At 45.3% G+C, this 27,716-nt stretch overlaps 2 protein-coding genes across 2 annotated transcripts in view; both read left to right on the forward strand.

Moving 5' to 3' along the window:
- The window catches only part of cdc14ab (cell division cycle 14Ab), a gene marked incomplete at its 3' end in the record, with an annotated part of 51,532 nt that extends 33,683 nt beyond the window's left edge, over nucleotides 1-17,849 (forward strand). Inside the window, exons 10-17 of the mRNA XM_080529475.1 lie at nucleotides 593-731; nucleotides 6,443-6,617; nucleotides 8,770-8,870; nucleotides 9,232-9,279; nucleotides 13,281-13,415; nucleotides 14,624-14,707; nucleotides 14,795-15,104; nucleotides 17,820-17,849. Of these exons, the coding sequence (XP_080385601.1) occupies nucleotides 593-731; nucleotides 6,443-6,617; nucleotides 8,770-8,870; nucleotides 9,232-9,279; nucleotides 13,281-13,415; nucleotides 14,624-14,707; nucleotides 14,795-15,104; nucleotides 17,820-17,849 (1,022 nt within the window). The remainder of the gene's footprint in view (nucleotides 1-592; nucleotides 732-6,442; nucleotides 6,618-8,769; nucleotides 8,871-9,231; nucleotides 9,280-13,280; nucleotides 13,416-14,623; nucleotides 14,708-14,794; nucleotides 15,105-17,819) is intronic.
- Nucleotides 17,850-22,807: 4,958 nt separating this feature from the next.
- On the forward strand, nucleotides 22,808-23,782 carry gpr88 (G protein-coupled receptor 88; the record flags this gene model as incomplete). The annotated part of the gene is made up of 1 exon (XM_080539769.1): nucleotides 22,808-23,782. The coding sequence occupies one exon, from the start codon at nucleotides 22,808-22,810 to the stop codon at nucleotides 23,780-23,782; it is 975 nt and encodes a 324-aa protein (XP_080395895.1).
- Between the last annotated feature and the right edge of the window lie 3,934 nt (nucleotides 23,783-27,716).

Consider the following 27,716-nt stretch of genomic DNA (forward strand, 5'->3'; position numbering starts at 1 on the left):
AGGCAAATGCAAAGCCTAGAATCAATACGAGACGTTGACAGCTCTCTTATGCCTGCACAAAGGACGACAAAACTCACCTGACTAAACCCCCGTAACGACAATCATCCTTTGCTTCTGGTGCGCTGAAAATATGGGGGATCACGACTACATATAAAAAGTGTTGTCATTTCTATATGGTAAAACCAATATGGACACAGATACCACCAAATAAAAGCTGAGAGTCTCTACTTTAACCTCCTAGGTATTAATATAGTAATAGTTTAGTAATTGTTTGATTTAAAATGCAAAGTCTGAAAAAATAATAAAAGTCAGAAAAAAACGTTTCAGAATAAAAGTCTGGGGGAAAAAAGTTTCAGAATAAAAGTCCCCCAAAATTTATTTCAGAATAAAAGTCTGAAAAAAAAAGTTTCGGTGTATAGAGCCAAAAGGAGAACAAATTAGTCACTGTTCCCATTACTTATGCATGGCTACTATATTAACCACCACTCCATCTTTCTCCCCCCATCTCTCACTCTTTCTGAATTTCTCTCTCTCGCTTTTACCATTTCTGACTCCTTCCTCTCCTTCTTTCCTGTCCTCCGCCTCTCATTAGCCGGCCTTGGTCGTACGGGCACCCTGATTGGCTGTTACCTGATGAAGCACTACCGCTTCACGGCGGCCGAGACCATCGCCTGGATCAGGATCTGCCGGCCCGGCTCGGTCATTGGACCCCAGCAGCACTTCCTAGAAGAGTAAGTACCCCCAGAGCTGGTCTCAGATCAGCCTCCTAGCCCAAATTGCTCACAATGAGCGGGCCAGCGCCTTGCATGGTAGCTTGTCACCATTGGTGTGTGGGTGAATGAGAGGCCATTGTAAATAGGGGTGTAACGATACATCGATTCACATCGATGCATCGATTCATTGACTAACGATCTGATTACATCGACGCAATGTAAAAACATCGATCTATATCGTCATCTTAAAGATACACCTTTATTTTGAAATGGCACATTCTGCGTGACTGTCACCATTTCCGTGCAGCGCGCGACTAGCAGACGTTTACACTCTCTGCTCGGTTGGGAAAACTCAACATGTTGACTGACGCTGGCTGCGTTCGTCAAACACGCTCTGGAAATCTGATCAGCACTCGCGGAACGCCTCTTGTCCAATCAAATGACTTGACGTTGAACCCAGTGTTGCGCTCCGGCGCTCTCAGAGCGAGTTGACGAACGCAGCCCACATGTTACTGACGCTGTCAGCCAGTCAAACGCGGACTCCCAAACCCCACCTCTCCTCTCCTCTCTGCTCTGAGCTGTCCTTCCAAACCCACGTTGCGCTAGCCTGCCTAGCTTAGTTAGCTAACGTTAGCTACAATAACTTTGCGAATAAAACAAACAACAAGCACCGTGTGTTCCTCACAGCCCACCACAGGGACACACATCTACCTCCACGTCCACTGGGCTGCTACAGGCCAACTAGCCGCACAGACACACATATTCACAACACTGCATGCTAACAGAAGTTAAGCTAAAGTAGCTAACGTGTGTTTTTTGGGGGGGGCATGGTAGGGTCGGGGAGGGGATACAACTTATACACACAAACAGACACACACACACACGCACACAACATGATATCGCGTCATATCGATCATATTGTAGCGGACAATACTATGATGTATGATGTACATAATTCACCTGTGTGTTTGGTAATGGGGAATTGTGTGCGGGCACTTTAACGCCGGTCACTGGGGTGTGACGTATGGGGTTACAGGTAACATATAAGGAAGTGTTGTGTGTTACCAGGGGGCTATGTCATGAGTTAAATAAACGCCGACACAGTCAGCTTTATACTGGCAGCAAGTCTCCGTTTCGTTTGTACGCTCCAACTCCTACAATATCGTCATATCGATCTTGAATCGAATCGAATCGAATCGAAATCGTATCGTGACTGACATTGTGATATCGTCAAACATTGTATCGTCATACAAACAAATCGATATAATATCGTATCGTTTTTTTTTTCTTTATTTTTTTTTTCTTCTGATTTTATCCCCTTTTTCACCCAATTTGGTAGCCAATTGAACCCAATCCTTGCATCCAATTATCCCCTGCCTATTGCGAAGGATCCGCCGCACGACCCCCGTGGCCGGCAGTCCCAGAGGAGGCCGCCAGGCAGACTAGCTGACTGGCTCCTCGAGCCCAGCACCTGTTATTCCGGCACCCCGGGGGCGCTGTTGCGCGACGGATCCTTGTCCGGAACTACTCCTATACCTCCCTCGGGAGCGGCCGCCCAATATGCCGCTCCGCGTGTGTGCCCCAGCCATATCCGGATCTGGCGAGCTGGGATTTGAACCCAGTCCCCGGTGGGCAGCATGCACTAGTGGCCAGTGCTTAGACCGCTACACCACCGTGGGGCACATATAATATCGTATCGTGATGAAGCTGGTGATTTACACCCCTAATTGTAAAGCACTTTGGAATAAGGAGCTATATAAGTGCAGTCCATTTACCATTTATCCATTTATTCCAGTACCCCAGAGCTGGTCAACAGGTCAGGATTGCCAAACACACATTGTTTTGAAAGACCGGGGATGAACAAATCCAGTTGGTCTCTCTCATCCCTTCCCCCCCCTCTCTCTCTCTCTTCCTCTCTCTCTCTCTCTCTCTCTCTCCCTGTCTCTGACTCTCACTCTCTCTAACTCTCACTCTCTTTAACTCTCACTCACTCTCTCTCTCCCTCCCTTCCTCTCTCTCTCTCCCTCTCTCCCTCTCTCTCTCTCTCTCTCTCTCTCCCTGTCTCTGACTCTCACTCTCTCTGACTCTCACTCTCTGACTCTCACTCTCTCTAACTCTCACTCTCTCTAACTCTCACTCTCTTTAACTCTCACTCTCTTTAACTCTCACTCTCTCTCTCTCTTTCTTTCTCTCTCTCTCTCTCTCTCTCTCTCTCTCTCTCTCTAACTCTCTTGGCTATCCCAAGTATGGGCTTCTACGTATTTGAGCTCAAAGAACATCATACCAATTCACAACCCATTGGGCAAGACGTGACCCAAAATATTCTCTGCAAATGCTTCCAAAGAGTTGATATGGACACAGTACCTCATCATGTCCATACTTGTATGCTAGGCTATTCCTGGGCCAGGGCTCAAGTGCCACCTAGTGGAACTAGATAAGACGTAAATAGGAACGTTTGTCAGCTCCTAAGTGCTCAGTGGTAGCTATTGTGCAATCATTTACACTTTGTAACAAGCCATACCATGGCCCAGAGTAATATAGTATTCATTCATTTATTTATACATATTATATATATTTATTTATGTATGTATTTGACAGGGACAGTGTTCATAACATTAACACTGTTCCGTGCTCTCAAAGTGATTATCACAACCTTTGCCACAACAATTTTCACATCAATGTACTGCAATGTGCCGCATTTAGCCATAGATGTAATTCTATAGTAATCATCAGTAGTCCCTGGGTAGTGGGGGTAGTGGTGGCCTAGTGAGGGTAGTGGTGGTGGCCTAGTGGGGGTAGTGGTGGCCTATTGAGGGTAGTGGTGGCCTAGTGGAGGTAGTAGTGGCCTAGTGGGGGTAGTGGTGGCCTAGTGGGGGTAGTGGTGGTCTAGTGGGGGTAGTGGTGGCCTAGTGGGGGTAGTGGTGGCCTAGTGGGGGTAGTGGTGGCCTAGTGGGGGTAGTGGTGGCCTATTGAGGGTAGTGGTGGCCTAGTGGGGGCAGGGGTGGCCTAGTGGGGGTAGTGGTGGTGGCCTAGTGGGGGTAGTGGTGGCCTAGTGGGGGTAGTGGTGGTGGCCTAGTGGGGGTAGTGGTGGCCTATTGAGGGTAGTGGGGGTAGTGGTGGCCTAGTGGGGGTAGTGGTGGCCTAGTGGGGCTAGTGGTGGCCTAGTGGGGGTAGTAGTGGCCTAGTGGGGGTAGTGGTGGCTTAGTGTGGGGTAGTGGTGGCCTAGTGGGGGTAGTGGTGGCCTAGTGGGGGTAGTAGTGGCCTAGTGGGGGTAGTGGTGGCCTAGTGGGGGTAGTAGTGGCTTAGTGTGGGGTAGTGGTGGCCTAGTGGGGGTAGTGGTGGCCTAGTGGGGGTAGTAGTGGCCTAGTGGGGGTAGTAGTGGCCTAGTGGGGGTAGGGGTGGCCTAGTGGGGGTAGTGGTGGCCTAGTGGGGGTAGTGGTGGCCTAGTGGGGGTAGTGGTGGCCTAGTGGGGGTAGTGGTGGCCTAGTGGGGGTAGTGGTGGCCTAGTGGGGGTAGGGGTGGCCTAGTGGAGGTAGTGGTGGCCTAGTGGGGGTAGTGGTGGTCTAGTGGGGGTAGTGGTGGCCTAGTGGGGGTAGTGGTGGCCTAGTGGGGGTAGTGGTGGCCTAGTGGGGGTAGTAGTGGCCTAGTGGGGGTAGGGGTGGCCTAGTGGGGGTAGTGGTGGCCTAGTGGGGGTAGTGGTGGCCTAGTGTGGGTAGTGGTGGCCTAGTGGGGGTAGTGGTGGTCTAGTGGGGGTAGTGGTGGCCTAGTGGGGGTAGTGGTGGCCTAGTGGGGGTAGTGGTGGCCTAGTGGGGGTAGTGGTGGCCTAGTGGGGGTAGTGGTGGCCTAGTGGGGGTAGTGGTGGCCTAGTGGGGGTAGTAGTGGCCTAGTGAGGGTAGTGGTGGCCTAGTGGGGGTAGGGGTGGCCTAGTGGGGGTAGGGGTGGTCTAGTGGGGGTAGTGGTGGCCTAGTGGGGGTAGGGGTGGCCTAGTGGGGGTAGTGGTGGCCTAGTGGGGGTAGTGGTGGCCTAGTGGGGGGTAGTGTTTCATTAAAACAGAATGAAATGTAAAACCTTTGAATTAAAAGAAAAAAAAAGATGGGAAAACAATTTCTTCCTTCTATCATTGCGTCTGACCCCAGATCTGAGCATAGATTAGTTTTTCTTATGATGTCTGATGGATAGATGATTCATTTAGATTTTTGGCATTTAGCAGATTCCAGATCATTCCAGATCAATACATTTGTGAATTAAGTGAATCACTTACTTAGACAATTGTTTTTGTTGTAAGTCGATTTGGATAAAGGCGTCTGCTAAATGCCAAAAATGCAAATGAACAGGTTTTTTTTCTGCCTTTTTATGAGTCATGCTCACATTGTAATAAATTACTATCATTATGAGACTGTTCCAAAAGCATTGTGACTGAAATCATGCAAACAAACTAAACATGCAATTATGTTAAACACCAGGTTGCGTTTGACCTTTTGAAGTCCTGAGTCATTGTGCTTTTTGGCTTGACAGAATCTCTATCTTGTTTTGTGTTATCTTTTTACCAGTTCAGTAAAATATGTGTCCTGGTCTCTGCGCTCTTTTATTTTGCTGACCAGTGCTGTGTGTCTGTGTGTGTCTGTGTGTGTCTGTGTGTGTCTGTGTCTGTGTGTGTGTGTGTGTGTGTGTGTGTGTGTGTGTATATGTTAATAGTGCTCATGTCCTGGTCTTTGCGCTCTTTTACTTTGCTGACCAGAGCTATGCGTGTGTGCAGTGTGTGCGCGTGTCTGTGCAAGTGTGTCTGTGCGTGTGTGTGTGCATGTATGTATGTACTGTATGTGCGTGTGTGTGTGTCTGTGCATGTGCGCGCGCGTGTGTGTGTGTCTGTGCATATACGTACAGTATGTGTGTGTGTGTGTGTCTGTGCGTGCGTGCGTGTGTGTGTGAACACAGTGTTCAGGTCATGCTCCCCGGTCCGTCATCTCTGAAACTGAACAGACTTTGTCCTGATCTCTCCCTCTCCGGAGTTCCTCGGGTCTTGTGGAAAACGGGGGAAAGATTAAAGAGTTCCCACTCAAAATATGTTCCCCCTGTAACCAGGCAGCCGGAGCTGAACAAGGTGCCCTTATCTCCTGGCATAGTTTCCACCCCGAGGGTATGATATGGCCGTAGCGTGTGAGAGTCGCGCTCCTCTATCAGGAAGTATTGGTTTCTCACCCGTTAGACCCGTGTCGACAGCGGTCTTACTTATTTAAGGCCACACGGGAGGCCGGCCGGCGTGTCCTAATGCAACCTTTCTCTCTCTTTCTTCTTTCTCAGGGTTCCCGCGCTGGTCTTAAAAAAGCCTTAAAGTCTAAAAATCCAGCACTCCGATTTACAAGGCCTAACTAAAGAGATCTTACATTCCAGTTATTCGGTCTAAAAATGTTGGTGCTAGGTCTTAAAAATGAGATCCTGCAAGGAAATCAGTCCAACCACATCTATTTACGCGGAAATTAATCAAGCTGGAACCCCAAAAATGCCAATTCGCTTCCTTTTTTGTCTGTATGGCAGTGAAATCCCTAATTTCATCACCTGGAGGATGACAAAAAGCTATCATATGGTGTCGCGAATAGGTCAAAAATGATATTCAAAGAGGTCTAAAAAAAGGTCTAAAAAGGTCTTAAATTTTACTTAAATTGAACCCTAACCCTGCTTTCTGCCTTTTTGCCTCCCCCTCCTCTCCCCCTTCCCCCCCTCTTTCTCAGGAGGCAGGGGGCGATGTGGATGCAGGGTGACGTGCAGCGCTCCCAGCAGAAGCAGCGGCAGGTGGAGGAGAGGGTGGGGGGGGTGTCTCATCTCATCACCAGCATGGACGACCTCTGCCTCGGCCCCGCCAACACCGGCATCTGCAGGTCCCACAGCAGCGACCGCCTGCAAGAGGTGAGACACCGCCAGACACAACACGGCCAGAAGTACCGCTTCCTGTCATGTGACTGACTGACTGACTGACTGACTGACTGACTGGGTTTGAACCATGACAGGGTTAGCCTGTACCGCTTACTGTCATGTGACTGTGACTGACTGACTGACTGACTGGGTTTGAACCATGACAGTTGGTTAGCCTGCTGAGCTTAAGCCGAGAACACGGTTTCTCACCCTTTTTTTTAACCAACTGTAATGACCCCACCACCTCCCTCCACCACCACCACCTCCATCAACCCAGGTTTCGGTAGCTAACAAATGGAAGCCCAAAATATTTCATACACAACATTTAGTCATAATAACATTATGACATTTTCTATGAACATGTTTTCAGGGTAATATTTTCCACTGCCTCTGGGATAACGTGACCGTTAGTAACAGATCCACAAGTAACCTGAGCAGAGGCGTGCAGCGGGACTAACCCAGGGTGGTCATATGAGAACAGTTATTCAAAAGTTGCTGTCAAGCCCTCCTTCCCTTGACATCCTAACTATTTTCAATATTAGTTTATGCTGAGGGGGATGTTTTGCTATTGTAAAAAGAATGTAAAGCTCTTATACCCTACTCGTATACCCAGCACTCAAGTTGCGGGGGATGAAATAAAAACAGTCAAAATCATCCCCCTTCTAAAACTGCCATCCCCCCCTTTCCATCCCATATGTCATTTTATCAATGAACTTAATTTACTGCTATTTCAACATTTAGTTTTGCGCATATTGAGTGAAATACTGTGGGCGAGGGGGGGGGCACGCACACATGCAATGACATTTTTACCAAGTCACTGACACTGAAGTCACTGACGCTGTGGGGATGCTAAAATTGTCCCCATATGATAAAATCCACCATCCCCCCTGATTTTCTTTTACAACTTGAGTACTGCTTATACCCTACTCATATACCCTATGATTTTAAAAATCAGAATGAAAGGAAACAGCAAAACATACGTTGCAAGGTGATACAAGATAGTATTCTAAATTTGTCTGTCTCGTTTATTTTAGATCTTCCTGCTATTCTGGCTAACTTATTTTTTTCATAAAACACTTTGAGCTCCAATTGATGAAAAGTGCTGAACAAATGATGTTGATTATCATTATCAGCATGACGCCTCGCTCACAGCGTGGGCGGTTTCTGTACAAGGAGAATGTCATCTTAGCTGTCCTTCCAACACAACGCTATGATCTGATCTTCCCCTGCCTCTCCTCGTTATGTAACAACCATCCTAGTGTTCTTACCGGAATATTCATCTCAGGGTGCCCAACTCCCCTTTCCCCCCCACACACACACACACACACACACACACACACACACACACACACACGGGGATACAGATGCAGTGTTTGGAACAGTAGCATGGTAATGACTACATCGAGGGTGAGTCACACACTGCATCGGGTGTGTGTGAGAGTGTGTGTGTGTGTGTGTGTGAGAGAGTGTGTGTGTGTGTGTGTGTGTGTGTGAGAGTGAAAGTGTGTGTGTGTGTGTGTGCACATGCACGTCTGTGCGTGGGTGGGCTTCCTCCATTGGGTTAAGGGTGCACTGCAGACAGGCAGTGGAAGTCGGCTACAAGTTGACGTTGTAATATCCAGGTTTCAGAATGTGCACGTTGTACTGAGACACGTCTGATGAGTAAGAGAAGGAGAAGGGAAGGAGGACAGGATAATAATGAATATGCACAACTCAAGAGAGCTTCGTCATAACTGGCGCTCGGTAATTAGAGATATAGAGAAATAAAAGGCTCACACACGGTATATACCGATGCTCTCCAGTGCTTTGATTCTGCACCAGACAGTACAACGTTTAGACTACAGACAGTCGTCGTCAGGAGGGTTCATGGTCAGGCTGTGGCACAGGAGGTAGATGATCGCAAGGTTGGCAGATTGGTGGTTCGAGCCCCGGCTAGCCACATGTCAAGGTGTCCTTGGGCAAGACACTGAACCCCAGAAATTCCTCCCGATGAGCGGGCCGGCGCCTTGCATGGTAGCTTGCCGCCATTGGTGTGTGAATGTTTGTGTGAATGGGTGAATGAGAGGCCATTGTAAAGCACTTTGGAGTAAGGCGCTATGCTATGTAAGTCAGTCCATTTACCGTTGGCTATGTGCTCTCTCCACAGAACGACTATGGGGAGAACGGTCTGTGCATGACCCAGGGGGACAAGCTGCGTGCCTTAAAGGGCAGACGGCAGCCCAGGTCTGCCACCACAGGAGCCCTGAGGTAAGAGCTTTAGATTTACCCAGGATGCATTGTGAACTAAATATAAACTAGGAGGTTTAAAGTTTGTTGCAACCGGATTAGTGTTTAAAAGTTCAACCGTGTTGGTGCCACCCAGCCTTTGAGCTGTATGTCCAAATGCATCATCATAAGACTGTTCCAGGAAGTATTATCTAAGCTTGGTGTTAGGATAATAATCTATAATATTAGATTTGTAATAATAATCTGTGATAAAAAATCTGTTGCACAAAATGGTGGGCCGATTCCAAAAATGATTTTGGAGTAAAATTCTGCTTTTAAACACTCTCGCTTTGCATGTGAACCGTCATGTAGGGTACTCATTGTGTTCATATCTCCTTTTCAGACTTGAAGACATGAAAATGCACACCAGATCACCGTCCCAACCGTTCAGGTACCTCAAGTTTTACCATATTTCTTATTGTCTTTTTTTCCTTTGCCTTAGTATGTATGTAGTATGCTGAATAGGGGTTAGGTGGTCTAACAGTGATATGGTATCCCGCGGAATTAGAAAACACCCACGGTATGCTTTTCAATACCGTCTTAAAATGTCTGCTCCGTTATCTATCAAACTGCCACATTAAGCAGCTCAGACTAGTGCAAATGGCTTGATCTCAAAAAGAAAATTTGACTGCAGCATTTTGGGTTCTGACCCGATGATAAAGGAGATTTCGACGGGGTTATGTGGAAGATTTGCATGAAAAAGATGACGGCCAGAGATGGGAAACACTAATGGGAACTAATCTACACTCTACACTTTGTACCTCAGACTGAAACAGCCATTAACAGCTGTACCTCAGACTGAAACAGCCATTAACTGCTGCACGGGTGGGATATCTGTCTGTATCAAGTGCTGCTGTCGGTTTCAACAGGTTTCAAACAGCCATTCGCTGACATGACGCCATACATGTCGTTAACCGTCCACTTTGTCACACCCGACTAGAAACTACAGTCAGAATGCCTACAGACAGACTAGCTTTTTCCCAGGAAACCACACAGCGACAACTTTGTTGATGCACTCTGCACGGCACTCGGATTTGAATAAACTGTCACTCGTAACGACCGATAATGTGGTCGACCATACGGAAAAATCGTCCACGGCTCAACTGAGAGAGTAATATATGCCATTTAACTTACATTGCAATGAGTGCATACATTTTTCAGTATATATGGTCCCAGCGGGAATCAAACCCACACTACCAACTGAGTCATAGAGGACCATACTGAGTCATAGAGGACCATACTGAGCCATAGAGGACCCTACTGAGTCATAGAGGACCATACTGAGTCATAGAGGACCATACTGAGTCATAGAGGACCCTACTGAGTCATAGAGGACCCTACTGAGTCATAGAGGACCCTACTGAGTCATAGAGGACCATACTGAGTCATAGAGGACCCTACTGAGTCATAGAGGACCATACTGAGTCATAGAGGACCATACTGAGTCATAGAGGACCCTACTGAGTCATAGAGGACCATACTGAGTCATAGAGGACCATACTGAGTCATAGAGGACCCTACTGAGTCATAGAGGACCCTACTGAGTCATAGACAGGGTTTGACGCTTACCTTTTCCCCAGGTAGCACTGTGCTACCATTTCAAAAAATTTAGTAGCACACCAAGAATTTCAGTAGCACAATGAAAATTGCGCAATTTTCGTATGACGACAACAAATTATCAGAATCATAACATATCAGAATGATCATAACCGGCTCTTGGCCGTAATAAAAATGGAGACTCACACAATGTAAAGGGGAAGTAAGAATATTCAACAGCGCCCCGCGGTGGTGTAGCGGTCTACGCACTGGCCGCTAGTGCATGCTGCCCACCGGGGCGGGGTTCGTATCCCGGCTCGCCAGATCCAGATATGGCCGAGGCACACGGGAAGCGGCATATTGGCCGGCCGCTTCCGAGGGGGGTATAGGAGTATTTCTGGACTAGGATCCGTCGCGCAACACCGCCCCCTGGGTGCCGGAATAACGGTACTGGGCTCGAGGAGCCAGTCAGCCTAGTCTGCCTGGCGCCCTCCTCTGGGACTGCCGGCCACGGGGTCGTGCGGCGGATCCTACGCAATAGGCAGGGGATAATTGGATGCTAAGTTGGGTTAAATTGGCTACCAAATTGGGTGAAAAAGGGATAAAATCTGAAAAACAAATTTATAAAAAAAAAGAATATTCAACAGCTTTCTCAAGGGGCTTGTTCTGAGCTGACATGAAAGCTTCCCTGCATTTTACATGTTTGCGAGACAGACCATGTTTTTTCACTGTGTCGCGTTTCAGCTGTGCATCTCCTGACACAAACGCGGTCTTTCCAGCTAACTTCATGTGGGCGACACACCACTTGCAATACATCTTCCCTTCCTTCAGCAACAGCCACGGGAAAGATGTTTGCCACTCGGCACTGTACCTGTAGACCTTTGTCACTTTTGTCAGACCAGACTTCGCGTTGGCAGTGGCACCGCCATTATCACCGCATGGATAATGACCTTCCCCCTCCCCTGACACACTTTCTGACCGGGCGCTCTCCTCCTCGCTTTCCCCGTCTGTTTTCTTCGTCACTCTCGTCTCCAGCTGTAATGTTGACTCCACTACCCCCCTCTACCTCCTCTCTGTCTGGAACGGTGCTAACATTAGCCTTGCTAAAGTATGCCGTAATCGGATTCATTTTAACAGCGGTCTTTTTCTGACAGGATTTTCAAATGTAAATGCGCGCTTGTTGTGCTTGCGGGTCACGTGTCTGTTTTTTTTTTTCTTCTGGTTTAAAAGGATTGCATTGGTTTAGATGCGCTGTGATCTTATTAACGAACATAAGATTGAATGACATTAGTTCCGTTTTTTATTTTTTTATTTTTTTGTCGCACTGGTGCGATTGAATGTATTTCCAAGTCGCACAGAAATATATTCACTCGCAAATGCGACCAAAACAGTCGCACTGTCGAACCCTGGTCATAGAGGACCATACTGAGTCATAGAGGACCCTACTGAGTCATAGAGGACCCTACTGAGTCATAGAGGACCATACTGAGTCATAGAGGACCCTACTGAGTCATAGAGGACCCTACTGAGTCATAGAGGACCCTACTGAGTCATAGAGGACCCTACTGAGTCATAGAGAACCATACTGAGTCATAGAGGACCCTACTGAGTCATAGAGGACCATACTGAGTCATAGAGGACCATATAGTGTGTAGAGGCAGTGGAGTAGACTGGGCTTGGAGCCGGAGAAGGGTCTTTTTTCTTTTTCCGCTTGGAGAGGTGATGGAAATTGAACTCCGTCTTTTGTGTAAGAGTGTAGCCATTAATTAATATCCCTCAAAGAACGTTGAGACGAGGGCTCCGAGACGGAACTCTCCTCCCTCTGCCTTGCACCCTGGTCCTTTCATCCACTCAGAGGTGTGTGTGTGTGTGCGTGTGTGCCTGTGTGTGTGTGCGTGTGCAAGGCGGCGAGAATGGAAGCGACTGAGCAACCAGCGCTGTAAGTGCTCTTCACTCCCGGGAGAAAATGTAAAGAAAGAAAAGAAATACTGCCCTTTTGCCCCAGACCCTCGAAAAAAAAACTCTGAGCAAGAAGGAACACAGAACAGTCTGTTTTATGAAAACATTCTGAGCCATTCCTATTCCTTTTCTTTTCTCTCTTCGTTCAGTTTGTTCAGTTATTGTGCCTTTTAACACTAGAAGAGTGTTGACCCCTGTGAGTAAAAAAGAAATTCTATCTTTGCACTCGATCAAATTTCAGGACCCTCCTTTCATGACTTTTTCCTAGATATGTGCGTTCTACCACCCAGTATCCTTACATTTTCAAAATCACTTAAGGATGGCAGATTTACATTCTAAAAAGGGGGTCTATTTGACCCCCAAGGCGGCTCTACTAGTAGGTAAAATAGGCACGGCTGTTGTAGTGTTAAGACCTTTCCCCCACCAACTAGTTGCTCAGATGAAGGAGTTTAACTTACCCAACCCTTGGCCGAGAACAGACAAGAGCCACCTATCAAGGCTGTCCTGTGCTATTGTTTGTTTGTTTGCTTTCGCTTTAAAAATGTTGGATTTAGGTTAATAAATGATTGTGCTTTTCATATGTTATTACCAGAGGAAAGACGTGATGTATTTAAGTGTGTTCTGAAGCTTTCTAAAATGTATCAAACCTGTGAGACAGACGAATTCTGTTTTGATTTCATTTGATCATCCCATAACCTCATATTTGTTTGATTATTTTTGATTTCTTTTCGTTTTATCTTATTGTGTTATTGGTCTCCTTTTTGGAAAGAAGCTCTGATTTTCTATTTGTGAGTTTCTTGTTCTTAAAGTGAAAATGTTCATGAATAAAAAAGTAAAAACAACAACAACAACCTGGTTGTCAGGACGATGACTTATTTAGTCTTCCTCTCTCCCCAGCAGGATGAACCTCGGGGTAGGGACCCAGGGCTCCATCTCCCCCCTCAAGTCCTCCAAAGTCCCATCATCCTCTGCTTCCGCTGCAGCCAAAAGAATCAGCCGTAGTTCCTCGTCCACAGCCTCTAACTTCAAGAGGTGAGCCTGACCTCCTCTTCCTCTCTCTCTCTCTCTCTCTCTCTCTCTCTCTCTCTCTCTCTCTCTCTGCATAGCTCTCTCTCTCTCTCCCTCTCTCTCTCTCTCTCTCTCTCTTTGCATAGCTCTCTCTCTCTCTCTCTCTGCATAGCTCTCTCTCTCTCTCTCTGCATAGCTGTCTCTCTCTCTCTCTGCATAGCTCTCTCTCTCTCTCTCTGCATAGCTCTCTCTCTCTCTCTGCATAGCTCTCTCTCTCTCTCTGCATAGCTCTCTCTCTCTCTCTCTCTCTCTCTGCATAGCTGTCTCTCCGATTGTTATTTATACGCTTATCTCTTCTCTTGCCTCCTGTAGTTTTTATTTTTCTTGTGCTAACCCTCTTTCTCTCCCTCTTTCTCTCTCTCTCTCATGTCTTGTCTTTCTTGGCTGTCTCAGTCCCCTGGTGGTGTTCTTACCTGTCTGTGACTACCCCGTTCTCTGAGAGTGAGTGGCAGGGTAGATGTTAGGCCAAGGCAGGGAACATCTGTACGGTGTGGATTACCAGGCCGATTTTTTTAGTAGAGATTTCAACCGATGCAGTTGTAGGCAAACTGAGTGAGCTGCCTGAACTGCCATGCGTTATTTTGTAAAAAATAATTTGGTACTATGCAATATATCTCTTCTATAGTGATCGTCAGACCTATTTTTGGTTTATGTACTGTATTTTTTTTAGATGCTATAAAAGATATGTGGGGTCACAGGACCAGCTATTATATATATATATGTTACGGTATGTGGGAAGACGGTACATGTGGGAAAACTAGGGTTAGGGTTATGTGCTACGGTGCTAGGGTTAAGGTTAGGGGTAGGCTTAGGGTTACGGTTAGGGTTAGGGTTAGACATGCCAGCACGTACCAAGTCACCCTACCACCTAACCCTAACCCTAGTTTTCCCACATGTACCGTATTCCCACATGTACCGTAACATATACACACCTGTGTTTATATAAGGGACAGTGGGGTCCCCTTTGGATCCCCCAAAACCCACTCACTCCATACGATCCACTTTAGGAAGAACCTCTATCACAAAGGAAGGCAGTGACTGTTACCGTGCTGTTTGGGGGTGTGTATGTCCTGTGCATTGTGTATGCCTGTGTTTAAGACATCCCCCCCCCCCTCCCCCCTCACCCCCCCACTCCACCCGACCCCCCCCCATCTCAGCCCCTCCCATCTCAGCCCCTCCATCAACTCCAGGTTAGCCAGCTCCTTAGGCAACTTGTACGCAGCCGACCACGAAGACAACAGCAGCAAAAGAAAGCCGCCCTACGCCTTGCACTCCTCCTCACCTTCCTCCTCCACCCCCCCCTCCTCCTCCTCCGCCCTCCTCCCCCCGTCGGGCCGGACCAGCCTGGGGGGCCACGCGGGGGTCTACGCTAACGCCGCGCAGCAGCGCAACTACCACCACGAGGTCAACAACAACAATCAGTATAACTGCTCCCCGGCGCCCCCCAGTGGCGGTGGTGGTATTGGTATTGCAGGCCCCAGCAAAAGTACAGCCTTCGGGCACGGCGGCGGCGGCCCCCCCGCGTGCCCCCCCCCCCACCACGCTGGGAGGCTGGGGCCGGAGGAGTTCGGCCCCTACAGGGGGGGGCCGCAGGGGGGCTACTCCGGGCTGAGCGGCGGACCCTCTGGACGCTATCTCAGCCGCTCTATCCCAGTAAGTGTGTGTGTGTGTGTGTGTGTGTGTGTCCGTCCGCCTTTCAAACGACGCAACAGCAGCGCAGATGTTTATCTATCGCATCCCTCCAACCTCTTTTTTTCTTTTCTTCTCTTCTCTTCTCGTCCCTCACACTCGCTCGAAAGGTTTGGGGTTTGTTTTTCATGCCTGCCGCTCTTTATTTGGACTTTTCTAACGCTAAATTGTGTGTGTTTTAATCTCTGGTTGGTGGCTCCTCAACTGAACTTCTCAACTACCGTGTCTGTCGGGTCTGAACGGGTAACAAGGCCCCTCGCCTCGCTGAGTGGTTCTGGTTCTGAATGGCTGGAGGCGCTACTGTATCAGGCCCGCTCCATCCACACTGAATAGAGGCGCCTGCCTTTGTTGTGTTCGTGCCGACATAATTACTCGCACAATAAGGAGGAGTTCCTAATTAGTGTGATGATGAAGTGCCTCTCGAATGGCATTTTGTGGATTTCACTCTCAGCTCTCTGCCGCCTTTTTAACATTTCACCTCTTTAGAGTAGAACTACTCGCCTACTTGTCTCATTTAGTTAAGTAAAGCAAATGAACAACCAAAAAACGAACGGGAAACTTAACACGAGGGAACAGATGGGTTCTGGGTTAAACGAAGGCTCCGTAGGCCACTTAGGCCCTATTGGCTAATACAGGGAGGAGGGGCCTAGCCTCATCTGATGGCTCATTGGATGATGGGTGAGTATCGGTCCGTTCTGGTCTCTCGCTGACTAACTTCGACGTCAGGACACTGAGGCCTCAGGCACTAATAACCCTGAGACTTTTATTCTGGAATAAAAAATGTAAATACAGTTCAACGTTGTTGAAAGTCAATGACGCACTCACCAGTCAAGCCAACATTTTTAAATGCCATGGATTCTGTGAGTACAAAGATAATCCCCACTACTATCTAGTTAGCTATAACACTACTTCACATTGCTAGCAGGCTCACAAAACAAGCTTGTGTCAGTTGACAAGCGAGTGTGTGATTTGATTTTCAACAACGTTGACATTTATCTAAAAAAAAAATCAGAATAAAAGTCTGAACATTTCACCGGCTACCGAATCGTTCCCCTGTTTCACCAGCTGCTGTCACATTCACGTGCTGCAGTTTGACTGATGCCCAATTACCCTGGATCAGAGACTTAAAGCTTAGGAGTGGCTGCCATTTTCCGTTCCGACAGTTTATATCATTGACATGTCATCATTTCCACTTCCAATAGAGATTGTATCTTTTGTCTGTAAAGACTGGCTTGCTGTTGTCTTTCATTTTTGAACAGGGCTACTAGAATGTCCCTGAATGATGTCACCCGCATCTTTAGGAAGCTGGAGTGAAGTGTATAGTGTATAGCGGAAACACTTTCGAGCGTCTCCTTTGCACGAAGAGGAAGTCATAAAAGAGTTCTCTTAGTGTTGGGGCTGTGCCAGCTCCTACTCCCCTGTTAATGACAGTTTCATTATAACGCAAATTCCCAGAGAGGATGTAGCGTAATCCTCCTTCAGACGCCTTCGTACGCCCACACCGGCGCCTGGCATTTGGAGTAAAGGCCTCGTTTTCCCCCGACTAGAGCATGTGACTTAATTCAGCTGATCGGTATCTACCGCAGGAAGTGACTGTTTGTGAGTCTTCGCCCCCGGCTGCGCAATCTTCTAATTTTGTCACCTCAAGAGTCTAAAAATGGACAACAAGAACCGTGTGAATGAGTGATTAGAAGAAGTGGTAGCTGTGGTGGCCTGGGGTGGTCCAGTGGTCTAGCACTATGGCCTGGGGTGGTCCAGTGGTCTAGCACCATGGCCTGGGGTGGTCCAGTGGTCTAGCACTATGGCCTGGGGTGGTCCAGTGGTCTAGCACCATGGCCTGGGGTGGTCCAGTGGTCTATTACCATGGCCTGGGGTGGTCCAGTGGTCTAGCACCGCGGTCTACAGTGCACACATTATGCCCACGTCGGCATTGGGTTCGAATCTGGCCCAATGCGCTTCTGACATGCCCTTCTTCTTCTTCTTCCTTTCCTGTCTGTCGTCACTGTATCTGTCCAAAGAATGAGAAATATGAGTGGGACTGCCCCCCCCCCCCCACACACAAAAGTCCTGTTGAGACTGACGGTCGTGTGCTCTGAATGTGTCTCCACTGTGTCAGTCAGTGGCATTTTGCGTACACTCTCTATCCCATATCCCACCCCCTTGGCTCACCCCCTTATCCCCCCCCTCCCCATAACCTTCCATCAATATTTGTATTAGTTTCTGAGGTGAAATATACTGTAGGTTTCTCAGAGCTTAATCCTAATCCTAGACTATCCATCTTCATCTTCAATGGAGATTTTACATTGAAAGTGTGATTTTAGTCCAGGACTAGGCTTAAGCCTTGCCTGTGAAACCGGCCCCATATGTAAAACCGTTTGACATTTTCGTTACGGGCAACAGATCTGAATAGATGATGTAACATGGGCTTGTTAAACCCACCACGTCATTTCACGCAGAGTGATAGAGCTTTCCACCTGACCTCATTATCTTTTGACGCGGTCGACACTTACTTGACAACAATTACGTGCAGCAATTAGTTTTTTTTCCATTTCAGAGATTGTGTGTGATACACGACCAACTGCCATTATGCTCAACACCATGTTTGTGTGTGTCTCTCTCTCTCTCTCTCTCTCTCTCTCTCTCTCTCTCTCTCTCTCTCTCTCTCTCTCTCTCTCGCAGTCCCTCCAGTCCGAATATGCTCAATACTGAAGTGGCGGTGGTGGTGCGTTGACCCGGACTGGACACCTTTCCCTCGCCCTCTGACCCCTATCATCCATCGCCCTTTCCTCTCAGCGCCCCCCCACTCCAACACCCACCCAGCCTTCAGTCTCTCCTCCCGCCTCCCAGGTGTTAAAAGGGAAAGGAATAAAACCAGGAGGTGCTAAGTGCATGTGTGCGTGTGCGCGTGTGCGTTTGTGCGTGTGTGTGTGCGTGTGTATGTATGTGTGTGTGTGTGTGTGTGCGTGCGTGCGTGCGTGCGTGCGTGCGTGCGTGCGTGCGTGCGTGCGTGTGTGCGTGTGTGCGTCTGTGTGTGTATGTGCGTGTGTGTGTGTGTGTGTGTGCGTGTGCGTGCGCGTGCGTGTGTGTACGACTGCATCCACATCCACATCCACAAGCTCTCCCAAGGGCTCATGGGATTTTTTGGAGGGCAGCTCTTGTGAGCAGTGTGCTGCTTCTTCTGTCAGCTTTCAGGCCTCGATTCACCTTAAAAAACTGAAGTCACTGTTTGTATCCGCTAACAAAGGGGCATTGTTCACCCAGCCTTTATTTTATTATGGCCGGCTATGCTCATGCTCTTGTTGTGGCGTGGGGTCAGGCTGTAACCTTGTTAGCGCTCCTTAATGTCCTTAAAGCTGAGATGTGGCCACATAGGCAGCTCCGATTTCAGGCCTTGCATATTTCCGTTCCTATATTCCTTTTTATATGTGCTATATATGAATAGTATGTACACACATACTGTATTATTACTTGTACTGAAAGAGAGAGAGAGGATATTTTTTAGATTCAAAAGGATTTTATACTACTTTATCTATACATGGACACATGACATGATTGTATTGCCTGTAAACATACATGTTTATATTTACAAGTTTTATTTGGGTGTAAAAGAACATGTTTTCGGATTTATGATGATTCCTTTTTTTTTCTTTCCTTTTCTGTCTTTTTTTCGTGTACTTCACTAACGACATATCTAGATCAAAAATATGAGGGCTTCACGGCGAGGTGATGTATGGATTGCGCAAGCCTCGTTCCTCGTCAGTGAAGTTGTATTTGCTGCATGAGGCTCAGGGGAAAAGTGCTTGTGTGTGTGTGTCATGTCAGTATGTGGGGGGGTGGGGGCTTGTCTCAGACTTGTGTGTAAAGTCACCCTCTACACGTAGCATTAAAGGGTGAATAGGTTCGTGTGGTTTGGTGGACCCAAATTTAACAAAGCGATACTTAACGGTTCTCATCTGTTACCTCCACCATGCAGTAAATCGTACTACTTGCGTCAGCAGGGACATACGGTAGTCGCAGGTAAACGCATGTACAGATAAACACGGTTACACTGTCTTTTTAAGTTGAGAATAGCGTTTATCCACCTTTCACGGTTTCGTCGATTTTTAACTTCAGTGTTTACGTTTCTTCTGGTGTCTATATAATTGTTAAGCTACGTTTATTTTTATTTTTTCTCTCTACCACCACATCCCTGTACATTAACCCGATTAAGGACTTGGGGAGTTTGTCAAATATGTGTGGTAAACGACACCGATAACATTCACTACTACTGTTGAGTTGAGATTTTGTCTTAGAATTTGACAGTACACACACAGCTCCCCGCTCTCTTCAACCCCCCCCCCCTCCACAGACACAAGACTTCACTGCAATAACGGTCTTGGCAGGTTTTTTTCAAAGTGTTAACTCGAAAACCGCAAAGAAATGCTTGTAGATCATAGACTTGATTTGTGGCGGCCTATTTTTTTTTTGCACACTACTGTAGGGCCGATTATGTTACAGAGTTTTATTATAATGAAAGCACACTGGCGACAGATTTTTAACCAGCTTCATTGCTAATTGAAAGGTTTTCTATGTCTTCTCTTATATGTCTATATCTTTCTTGGTGTGTTTGTCAAAAGAAGACTGAAATCGTTTCGCCCATAATAAAGCTGTTACATAACTAAGAACTACAACTGTCCCCCCCCCAAAACACCTCCTTTGAAAGATTATACAATCTTATGCTGGATATCACTGGGTGTACAATGCAGCTTTTATATATCAAAGCTGGGTTTATACCAGTGAATATGACCTAGGCCGCTCCAAAGTAAACTACATGTTGGACCTTACTAAGGTGTTTGGATCCATATTGGGAAGGTTTATAAAACAGCCGTCTTAAGCTGTTGAATATCTAAGTTGTTTAAAAAGTTCAACTGTTAGGACAGAAAGCTCTGTCAATGATTTTTCGTATTATTTTAAAACTCTGTACATTCCAGGCATTGAAATTGTTTTTTTTGTTTAGAAATGGGAGAATCTTAATATCGCAAGTATTCTACCTCCTTGAAATGTACAATGAATAGCTGTAAAATTCTTACTTGCATATATTTTTTCAAACAGTATGTAAAGTATGTAATATCATAACTGTAGATCAGTATTTTAGCTTTTTTCATGAACACATACAGTTAGCATACAGAAATGCAAATGTATCTACTATACATATATATTTTTCATTTTACGCAGATAGCAAAAGAAGTAACAAATAAAAACTAATTTTAAAGATTCTTGCCTCTGTGTCGGTTCTGTGGCTTTTGCCTTGCTGTTTTGACTGGCTCATATTCTGGTTGACTTGGTCTAATTGCTGTCTGACCTTTCACGCTGTCAAAAAGGTGAACATCCTAAATATCTTACCAAAGTGTGTGAGCATCTTTTTATGAATAGCACCTGTTCCACATGACAAGTAGCTTGGTGCCTAGTCTCTGGGATGCTTGTATGTATTGTCTTTTTAAAGCAGAGTGAGCATCAGATGGATACAGCGCATGGGTTCAGATAAAGTGAAATGGCGAGCTTGGATTTCATCCTGTGCCGAAGTGGACACACATAATGTGTTACAAAGCCGGTTTACCACTGCACACTGACTCCAGTACAAATTGCTTCCACATCAAAATGAGGCCAGACACAGAGCAATCCTGGGGGTATTCCATCAACCTCACTAAAGGAAAATCCAGGCTTAGTTTGATAAATCCTGTGAGATTTATTTTAAAAATCCAGCCTTATTTTGGTTTCTCGTGAGACTTATGAAAATAAGCCTGGATTTTCCTTTAGTGACATTGAGGGAATCCCCCCCCCTGGTCTAGTGAAATAAGAAATCAATAAACACTGACTATCATGAACCAAACAGTCGACACTGACAATTGTGGTGTATGTAAAGAATTGGCAACATAAATAGCATGCCTGTAGCATCTCTTTAACAGTATTGCTTTTTGTTGTTGTTGCTTGTTGCTTGAAAGAACCTATTTCAATATCAATAATCTTTGTTACTCACATGTTGTGACCACTGTTCGTGAAGAGACAATTCAGCCTAATTAATTCATGTTTGCCTTTGAAATTCTAATGACGAACCTTATAATCCGTTTCTCACAGCTTTGTAGCTTGTTGCCAGATAGCCCTCTTTTGATAACATGGCTAAAAAGGAATCAACTTTTTTACGTTTCCTTAATTTTCTTTTGGTAGAGAATAGTAATGAAAGAGGCCTACAAAATAAGCCACTGAGTGTGACTTTGACCATAATCATAATAATAATAATAATAATAATTTACATTTACATGTATATAGCAAACTGACAAACAGGTGGGGCTTGAGGGCCGTTTTAAATGACCATGCTCTTCCCTCATTACAGAATGTTTATATTTCCTGTAAACATGATTTCCGTTGTGGATATATGGCCAATGGACGTTGGGAATATGTCATGCTTTGACTCTACACGCTGGCCAGTCTTTTTCATCATGCAGCTCATTTGCAAGCTCCACACTGCACACTGTGGGGGTGTCACTGTGGGGGTGTGACGCTGTGTCGAGGACCATAATGAATAAGTAACAGCTTCACCTGAACAACTCAATAACACATTAGTGCCTTTTTCCAAATGGATACATTAATTAGGCATGGTTAATTTGAAGTGCTAAGATCAAAAGGGTGCCCCTTTACAATTGTGTATTCATTGCTTTTATAGACACAGTTTGACATATTTATATGTTTTAATTAACTTGTTACACTTAACTAACATTATTTGCCGCCTAAATCAGGGATTGGATATTTCAAATGTGCTTGTTAATATATTGGTACACTGTCCAGCTCTGGTAAGCTTATGTGTGATGACTAGTTTGCTTAGAGCAAATGGCTGAATGGATGCTCTTGAAATGCTGCAGAAAACAGTCTTACTAAGAGATTTGGTTATGAACAAACTAAATGAAACTGCAGAGATAATATGGTGGTGGTTGTGGTGGTGTTACTTTTGTTTCCATGATCATTATTGTAATCATTATCATTGTGAGTTTGCCTGATAGGTTAGGCTGATACAGTAGATGTTCAAAAGGCTTTGTCTGTTGAAATATTAAATATGTCACATGGATGAATAGATTAGGGGGTGAATAGATAGGGGATGAATAGATGTTTTTGACTTATCATGTATAGGCCTAGTCTTAATCAGATTGATTGTTTTTCTTCTTCTCTATTTATAGGCATCATAATAGACTAGAATAGTTGATTCAACACATATCATATGATGAGACGTTGCTACACTAGTTATGAATCCGCCGCATAGATGGGTACCACCTGCGCTCAGCCCTCTCCATCATCTCCCCTCGGTCAGCTGAGCTCGCCACATCTTCTTTGTTGAGCGTCTGTCCCTGCAGCATCACTTCAAGCGCGCGTCTTTCTTTACGCCAATGAATTAGAACTGCCTTTTAAAACCGTAACCGGCGGGGAGAACAACTACTATCTACTGAGATCAAGAGATTTAAACAACGACACTCAATCAAAAATGACTGCACGCCGATTTCTCTTATGAAAGAAAGAGGAAAAAACCCATTTGGTGTTCTCCTTCAAACATGCAGAACCACTCGGAGGCGCAACAACAGTCACACTGCGATGTACTTGGACGCAATGCAAAGATCAGCATCGCGGCGCTCTATTCTGCCATGTGCTTGTTCGGGACCGTTTTAAACATCTCCGTGGTGTACCTGGTACTTTCGTTTAAAAAACTTCGGACGGCCAGCAACGCGTTTATCGTGAACGGCTGTGTGGCCGACCTGTTGGTGTGCGCCTTCTGGATGCCGCACGAAGCGGTGCTGATGTCCGCGGATGATGGAAGTCCGTTGTTCGCGCCAGGGTACCAATCCTTCAAAGACGCTCTCCTCTTTCTCGGCATCATAGTCTCCCTTCTCTCCCATTCCCTTATCGCCGTCAACAGGTACGTGTTGATCACCAAAATACCCTCGACTTATCAGTCGATCTTCCAGAAAAGGCACACGGAGTGGATGATAGGCGCGTCGTGGCTCCTGGCGCTCGGATGTCTGGTTCCTTGGCTCCGGTCGTCTGGGTACGCGCAGGAAGGATGCTCCGGTCCACCGGTGGCAGCATCAGCACCACTCCCTCCAGGGAAGCCCATTCTCTCAGACTCTTTTGCAGCTGGTACACTTATGTTGACTATTATTGCCCCGACGGTGGTCGTTCTGTATTGCTATTTCAAAATATTCCGAAGGGTGCAGATCAGTGTCAAGAGAGTCAGCATATTGAATTTCCCAGTTGTGAATAACCTCCCGTATTCCTTCCCTAGAAAGGACAAACGTTTGGGTTTTTACGTGTTGGCAGTGTGTTTCATATTCATACTGACCACAGAGCCCTTTCTCTGGGTGTTATTCACTGGAGTTTTTGTGACAGTGCCTTTGGCACTGAGAACTTGTTCGTGGATGATGTTCTGCGCTCTCTTTGTCACCAACCCTTTCTTGTACACCTGGAAGAACGAGGAATTTAGAAAGTCTTTTAGATCCCTGATCAAGGGGGAATTCTTGAGAGGGTCTACCGTTGGAGTTGAGCCCATCACTATTAATACAATCTCCCATCTTCTCCCCAGACAAAATAGTCGAAGGGCATTTATGAGCGAGATGAACTGAGCACAATCTGAACTGTTTTTTTTACTACGATTACACATCTGCTGTAGGCCTAGATGTGTGCAGTGGGCTCAGCTGTAATAAACCTTGTTTAAAGGGCCAATTTTTATTCAAAAGACAACAAATCGTCACACCGCCACGTTCTTGTTCAGGGAGATTGCTGGAGAAATGTAACCTCTCTCAAATATGAAGATGGAGCTATGGATGCAAGGACTGACCATCTATGAGAAAACAATGATAGTTTTAATCATATTCGAAGCTATACAGTGTTTGTTTACAACTACATGTTTGCAAGCCATGTTTTAGGTTCTCGTGGGGTAAGATCTAGTTGACCTTTAAAGTCATGAGGGATTTATAATAAGTGGCTATATATAATTAATTGAAAAGTGAAAATGTGATGTACTAATTACAGATAGTTCCTTTAAGGATAAAAGTAGTAGAGGAGTGTATAAGGTAACAACTGTTGCTTATTTGTTGTTCAATTATAGGCACCAGGGGGGTATTCCATCAAGGTCGCTAAAGAAAAATCTATGCTTATTTTGATAAGTCTGGCTAGACTCAAAAATAAACCTGGATTTTCCTTTAACGACGTTGATGGAATACCCCCCCCCAGGCCAATTTGCTGACCAACTGGAAGCACACTGAAACGAGTTGATGTAAAATAATTTGTAAAACATTGTGCTTGAAATAAATCTATTAATGTATTTTGATACATGTATCCACCATGGCAAATTGTAAACCTGCTTCAATTTCAAAGTGAATAAAACAAACAATTTAAATATCTATTTAAGTGCAACTATGTGGTCCCTTGCAGAAATATTCTAACATAAAGTCCCCCTTCCCTCTTCCCTCTCCCTCAAAACATACCCAAAGAGGATATTAATGAGAAAGTATTCTGATCAGACTTCCATCAGGAAAAGAGATTGTGTGTCGGCAAGCCTGGAATTTCCAGTGAGGTCTTTTCAAAGGAATGGGTGGAGAGCGTGCACATTGTTCCAGCTGTATGCCAAGTACAGCAGGGGATGCTGGGATAATGTTGCCCTGTAGTTCATTATTCCCAGAAATGGAAACGATTGTTTTGTTGTTTTGTAGTCTGTAATCAAGTAACCATTTCACATCCTGTTACCAGAGGTGACTGTGATGGCCGGCTCCTCTTTACAGTGCACCTGTACTTATGATGGTAATATTAATAATAATAATAATAATAATAATAATAATAACTTACATTTATATAGCGCCTTTCACAGACCCAAGGTCGCTTTACAAGGGAATGGGACAAACAGAACAGAACCAGAGAGACAAACACACAAAACAAGAAACAGTGAAACAGCTACTAGGGTTGAAAGCAATGGTGAAAAGGTGGGGTTTTGAATATGTCCAGGGTTGGAGGAGTCGCGGATATTCTTGGGTAGAGAGTTCCAGAGGGTGGGGGCTGCCACACTGTCTGGTAGTAGAGAAACTGTGCTGTACAGGTGGACGAGAGGCGGTAGGGACTCAGATGCTGAGTTAGACAATGATCACACACTGGTGTTGCCTCACATAACACGTGAATAGGTGGGCCAGTACACCTGTGAAGTGTCAAGTGGTCAAGGTCACAATGGTTGTCTATGGTAAGAACACTGAATGCAGCCTGACCTGACATAACAATCTTCATGTTTCAATATCTTATTTGTCATATTTCTACGCTAACCCTAACCCTAAAAGTGTTTGATTTTTTGGGGTGAAAATGTTACTTAAAATGTTTTCTCTTTATGTTTCCCCTTCATGTTGAAACCATGTCTCTCTCTAGGTTTTGCAGATTACACTCAACCTATTTCGACTATACCAGGTGTTTTGACTGAAATTCAGGCTAGTATTGTAACTACAGGGTTGACAGTGTTCATGTAAGCTGGTATCTTCAAAGTGAGCTGCTTAATTTTTTTTTTTTTTTACACATGAGTGTTTAGATGCAGTAAATCAGACACATTGGCAAGGAATCATAATTATTGGGAACAAACAAACCTGCATAGTGAAAGCATAGTGTGTAGATTAGGCTATGATAGAGCGTCTCTTCTATCATGTAGCCTATCATTTCATCATTCTCGCATTGTGTTTTTGTTAAAAATGGCATGGGATATTGTGTACTGAGAAAAGTGTGTGTGTGAGAGAGAGAGAGAGAGAGAGAGAGAGAGAGAGAGAGAGAGAGAGAGCGCTTTTGGCATCAGAATGTTTTTGTAGGTAGCCTACTTCTCTAAAGAGCATTATTACTGTAACTTAGTTGGCACTGTATCTCTGATGTGATGCTGCTGTTGCTGCAGTGTGAACTATTGATGGGTATAGACCAGACCTGGGCATTGTACGGCCCCCGGGCCTCATGCGGCCCTATGGCTGTCCCTGGCCGGCCCTGTGTGAGGTAAAAAATAAAATAATGTGTCCAGTACAATTGCATTGCTTTTATTTTGAAGGAGACAATTTTATTTTCAATTTACGTACTGTATGTGCGTGCGTGACTATGTTATGGCGCTTTTCCACTACCGTGCCGACCCGTGCCGTACCGCGTGAGCCCGGTTTGTTTTGCTTTCTCCACTGCCAACCGAGCCGGGCCGAGCCGTTTTAGTTCTCGTTTCAGAGGGGTAGCGAGAGGTACTTTTTGCCAGGCTGTGTGTGACGTGTGACGCTGCAGACCGTTGATTGGTCAATGGAAAAAGTCACAACATCGTCATCCCATGTTCAGAGTTCACCCTTAACCGCCATTTTTAAATACCACAACAGATTTCGCTCTCGGAAAATGTCACTTACTGTTTCTGTAATAACTTATTAATAAAGATTTGAAAAATTATGATAACCATCTTATTATCTTAGTTTAATGTCATTTCAATGCATCATAGAACTTTTATTTACAATAAGCATAACAAAAAAATCGCTATCATGGCGATGTGCTGTGCCTATGCTGCCTAAGCAGGCCGAGTACCAAAGACAATCACAGCCGTGCTGATATTCAGTATAACAGCACAACCTCAAGTGTGATATTGCTTTTATACAACAGTTCTACAGCGCGATTTATTAGTTAACAGTAATAAACGACAACAGATTATGATTTGTTTGTTTATTTAATCATAAAAATAAACAAAAAATAGTTCCGCAACTGAACTTCAAATGGACTGTTGCCTAGCAACCTGAACACAAACAAATAGTCTAATTAACGGTCATTTAGTAGAACATCTGTGCGGCGGAGTGATACATATAGTTAAAAGTCCCAGTGCTGTATACTGTATATCAGCACTCATGGAATGCCTCTTGTCCAATCAAATTACTTGGTCGGAACTAACTGTTGTATAAATAGCCTATATATACAGTATATATATATATATATATACAGTATATATCTGCCATATATCATACCTCTACTATGATTGGAAATTAACTAGTGTCCAAGTGAAGTGCTCTTATGACACACGTAACTCCTCCTACTGTCCCGGGTCGCTCCAGGTATGTTGTGTATAATGGAGAAGTGTTTCTGAAAATATGATACGGGTAGGATACAAATGCGTGCCGTACCGAACCTGGTAAAAATATTTCAAAATAAAAGTCTGAGAAAAAAAAAGTTTCAGAATAAAAGTCCACCAAAAAAAAGTTTCAGAATAAAAGTCAGAAAAAAAAAGTTTCTGAATAAAAGTCCGGGAAAAAAAGTTTCTGAATAAAAGTCCCCCCCAAAAAAGTTTCAGAATAAAAGTCAGAAAAAAATAATTTCAGAATAAAAGTCAGAAATAAATAAGTTTCAGAATAAAAGTCAGGAAAAAAATGCTGATTACTGTGAGGGGAGAACGGAGAGACGCCACTTTTATGTGAGAAGCTGTTTTCAACACAGATGGAGAGAAGCCTATTCTAGACCCTTGCGATGTTTACCTTAGTTAAAGTGGGTCAATTGGGACTGTGACCTACCCCCTCGTCTTGTCCG

This window comes from Nansenia antarctica, assembly GCF_963989245.1.
Source record: "Nansenia antarctica genome assembly, chromosome: 1".
Taxonomy (NCBI): Eukaryota; Metazoa; Chordata; class Actinopteri; order Argentiniformes; family Microstomatidae; genus Nansenia; species Nansenia antarctica.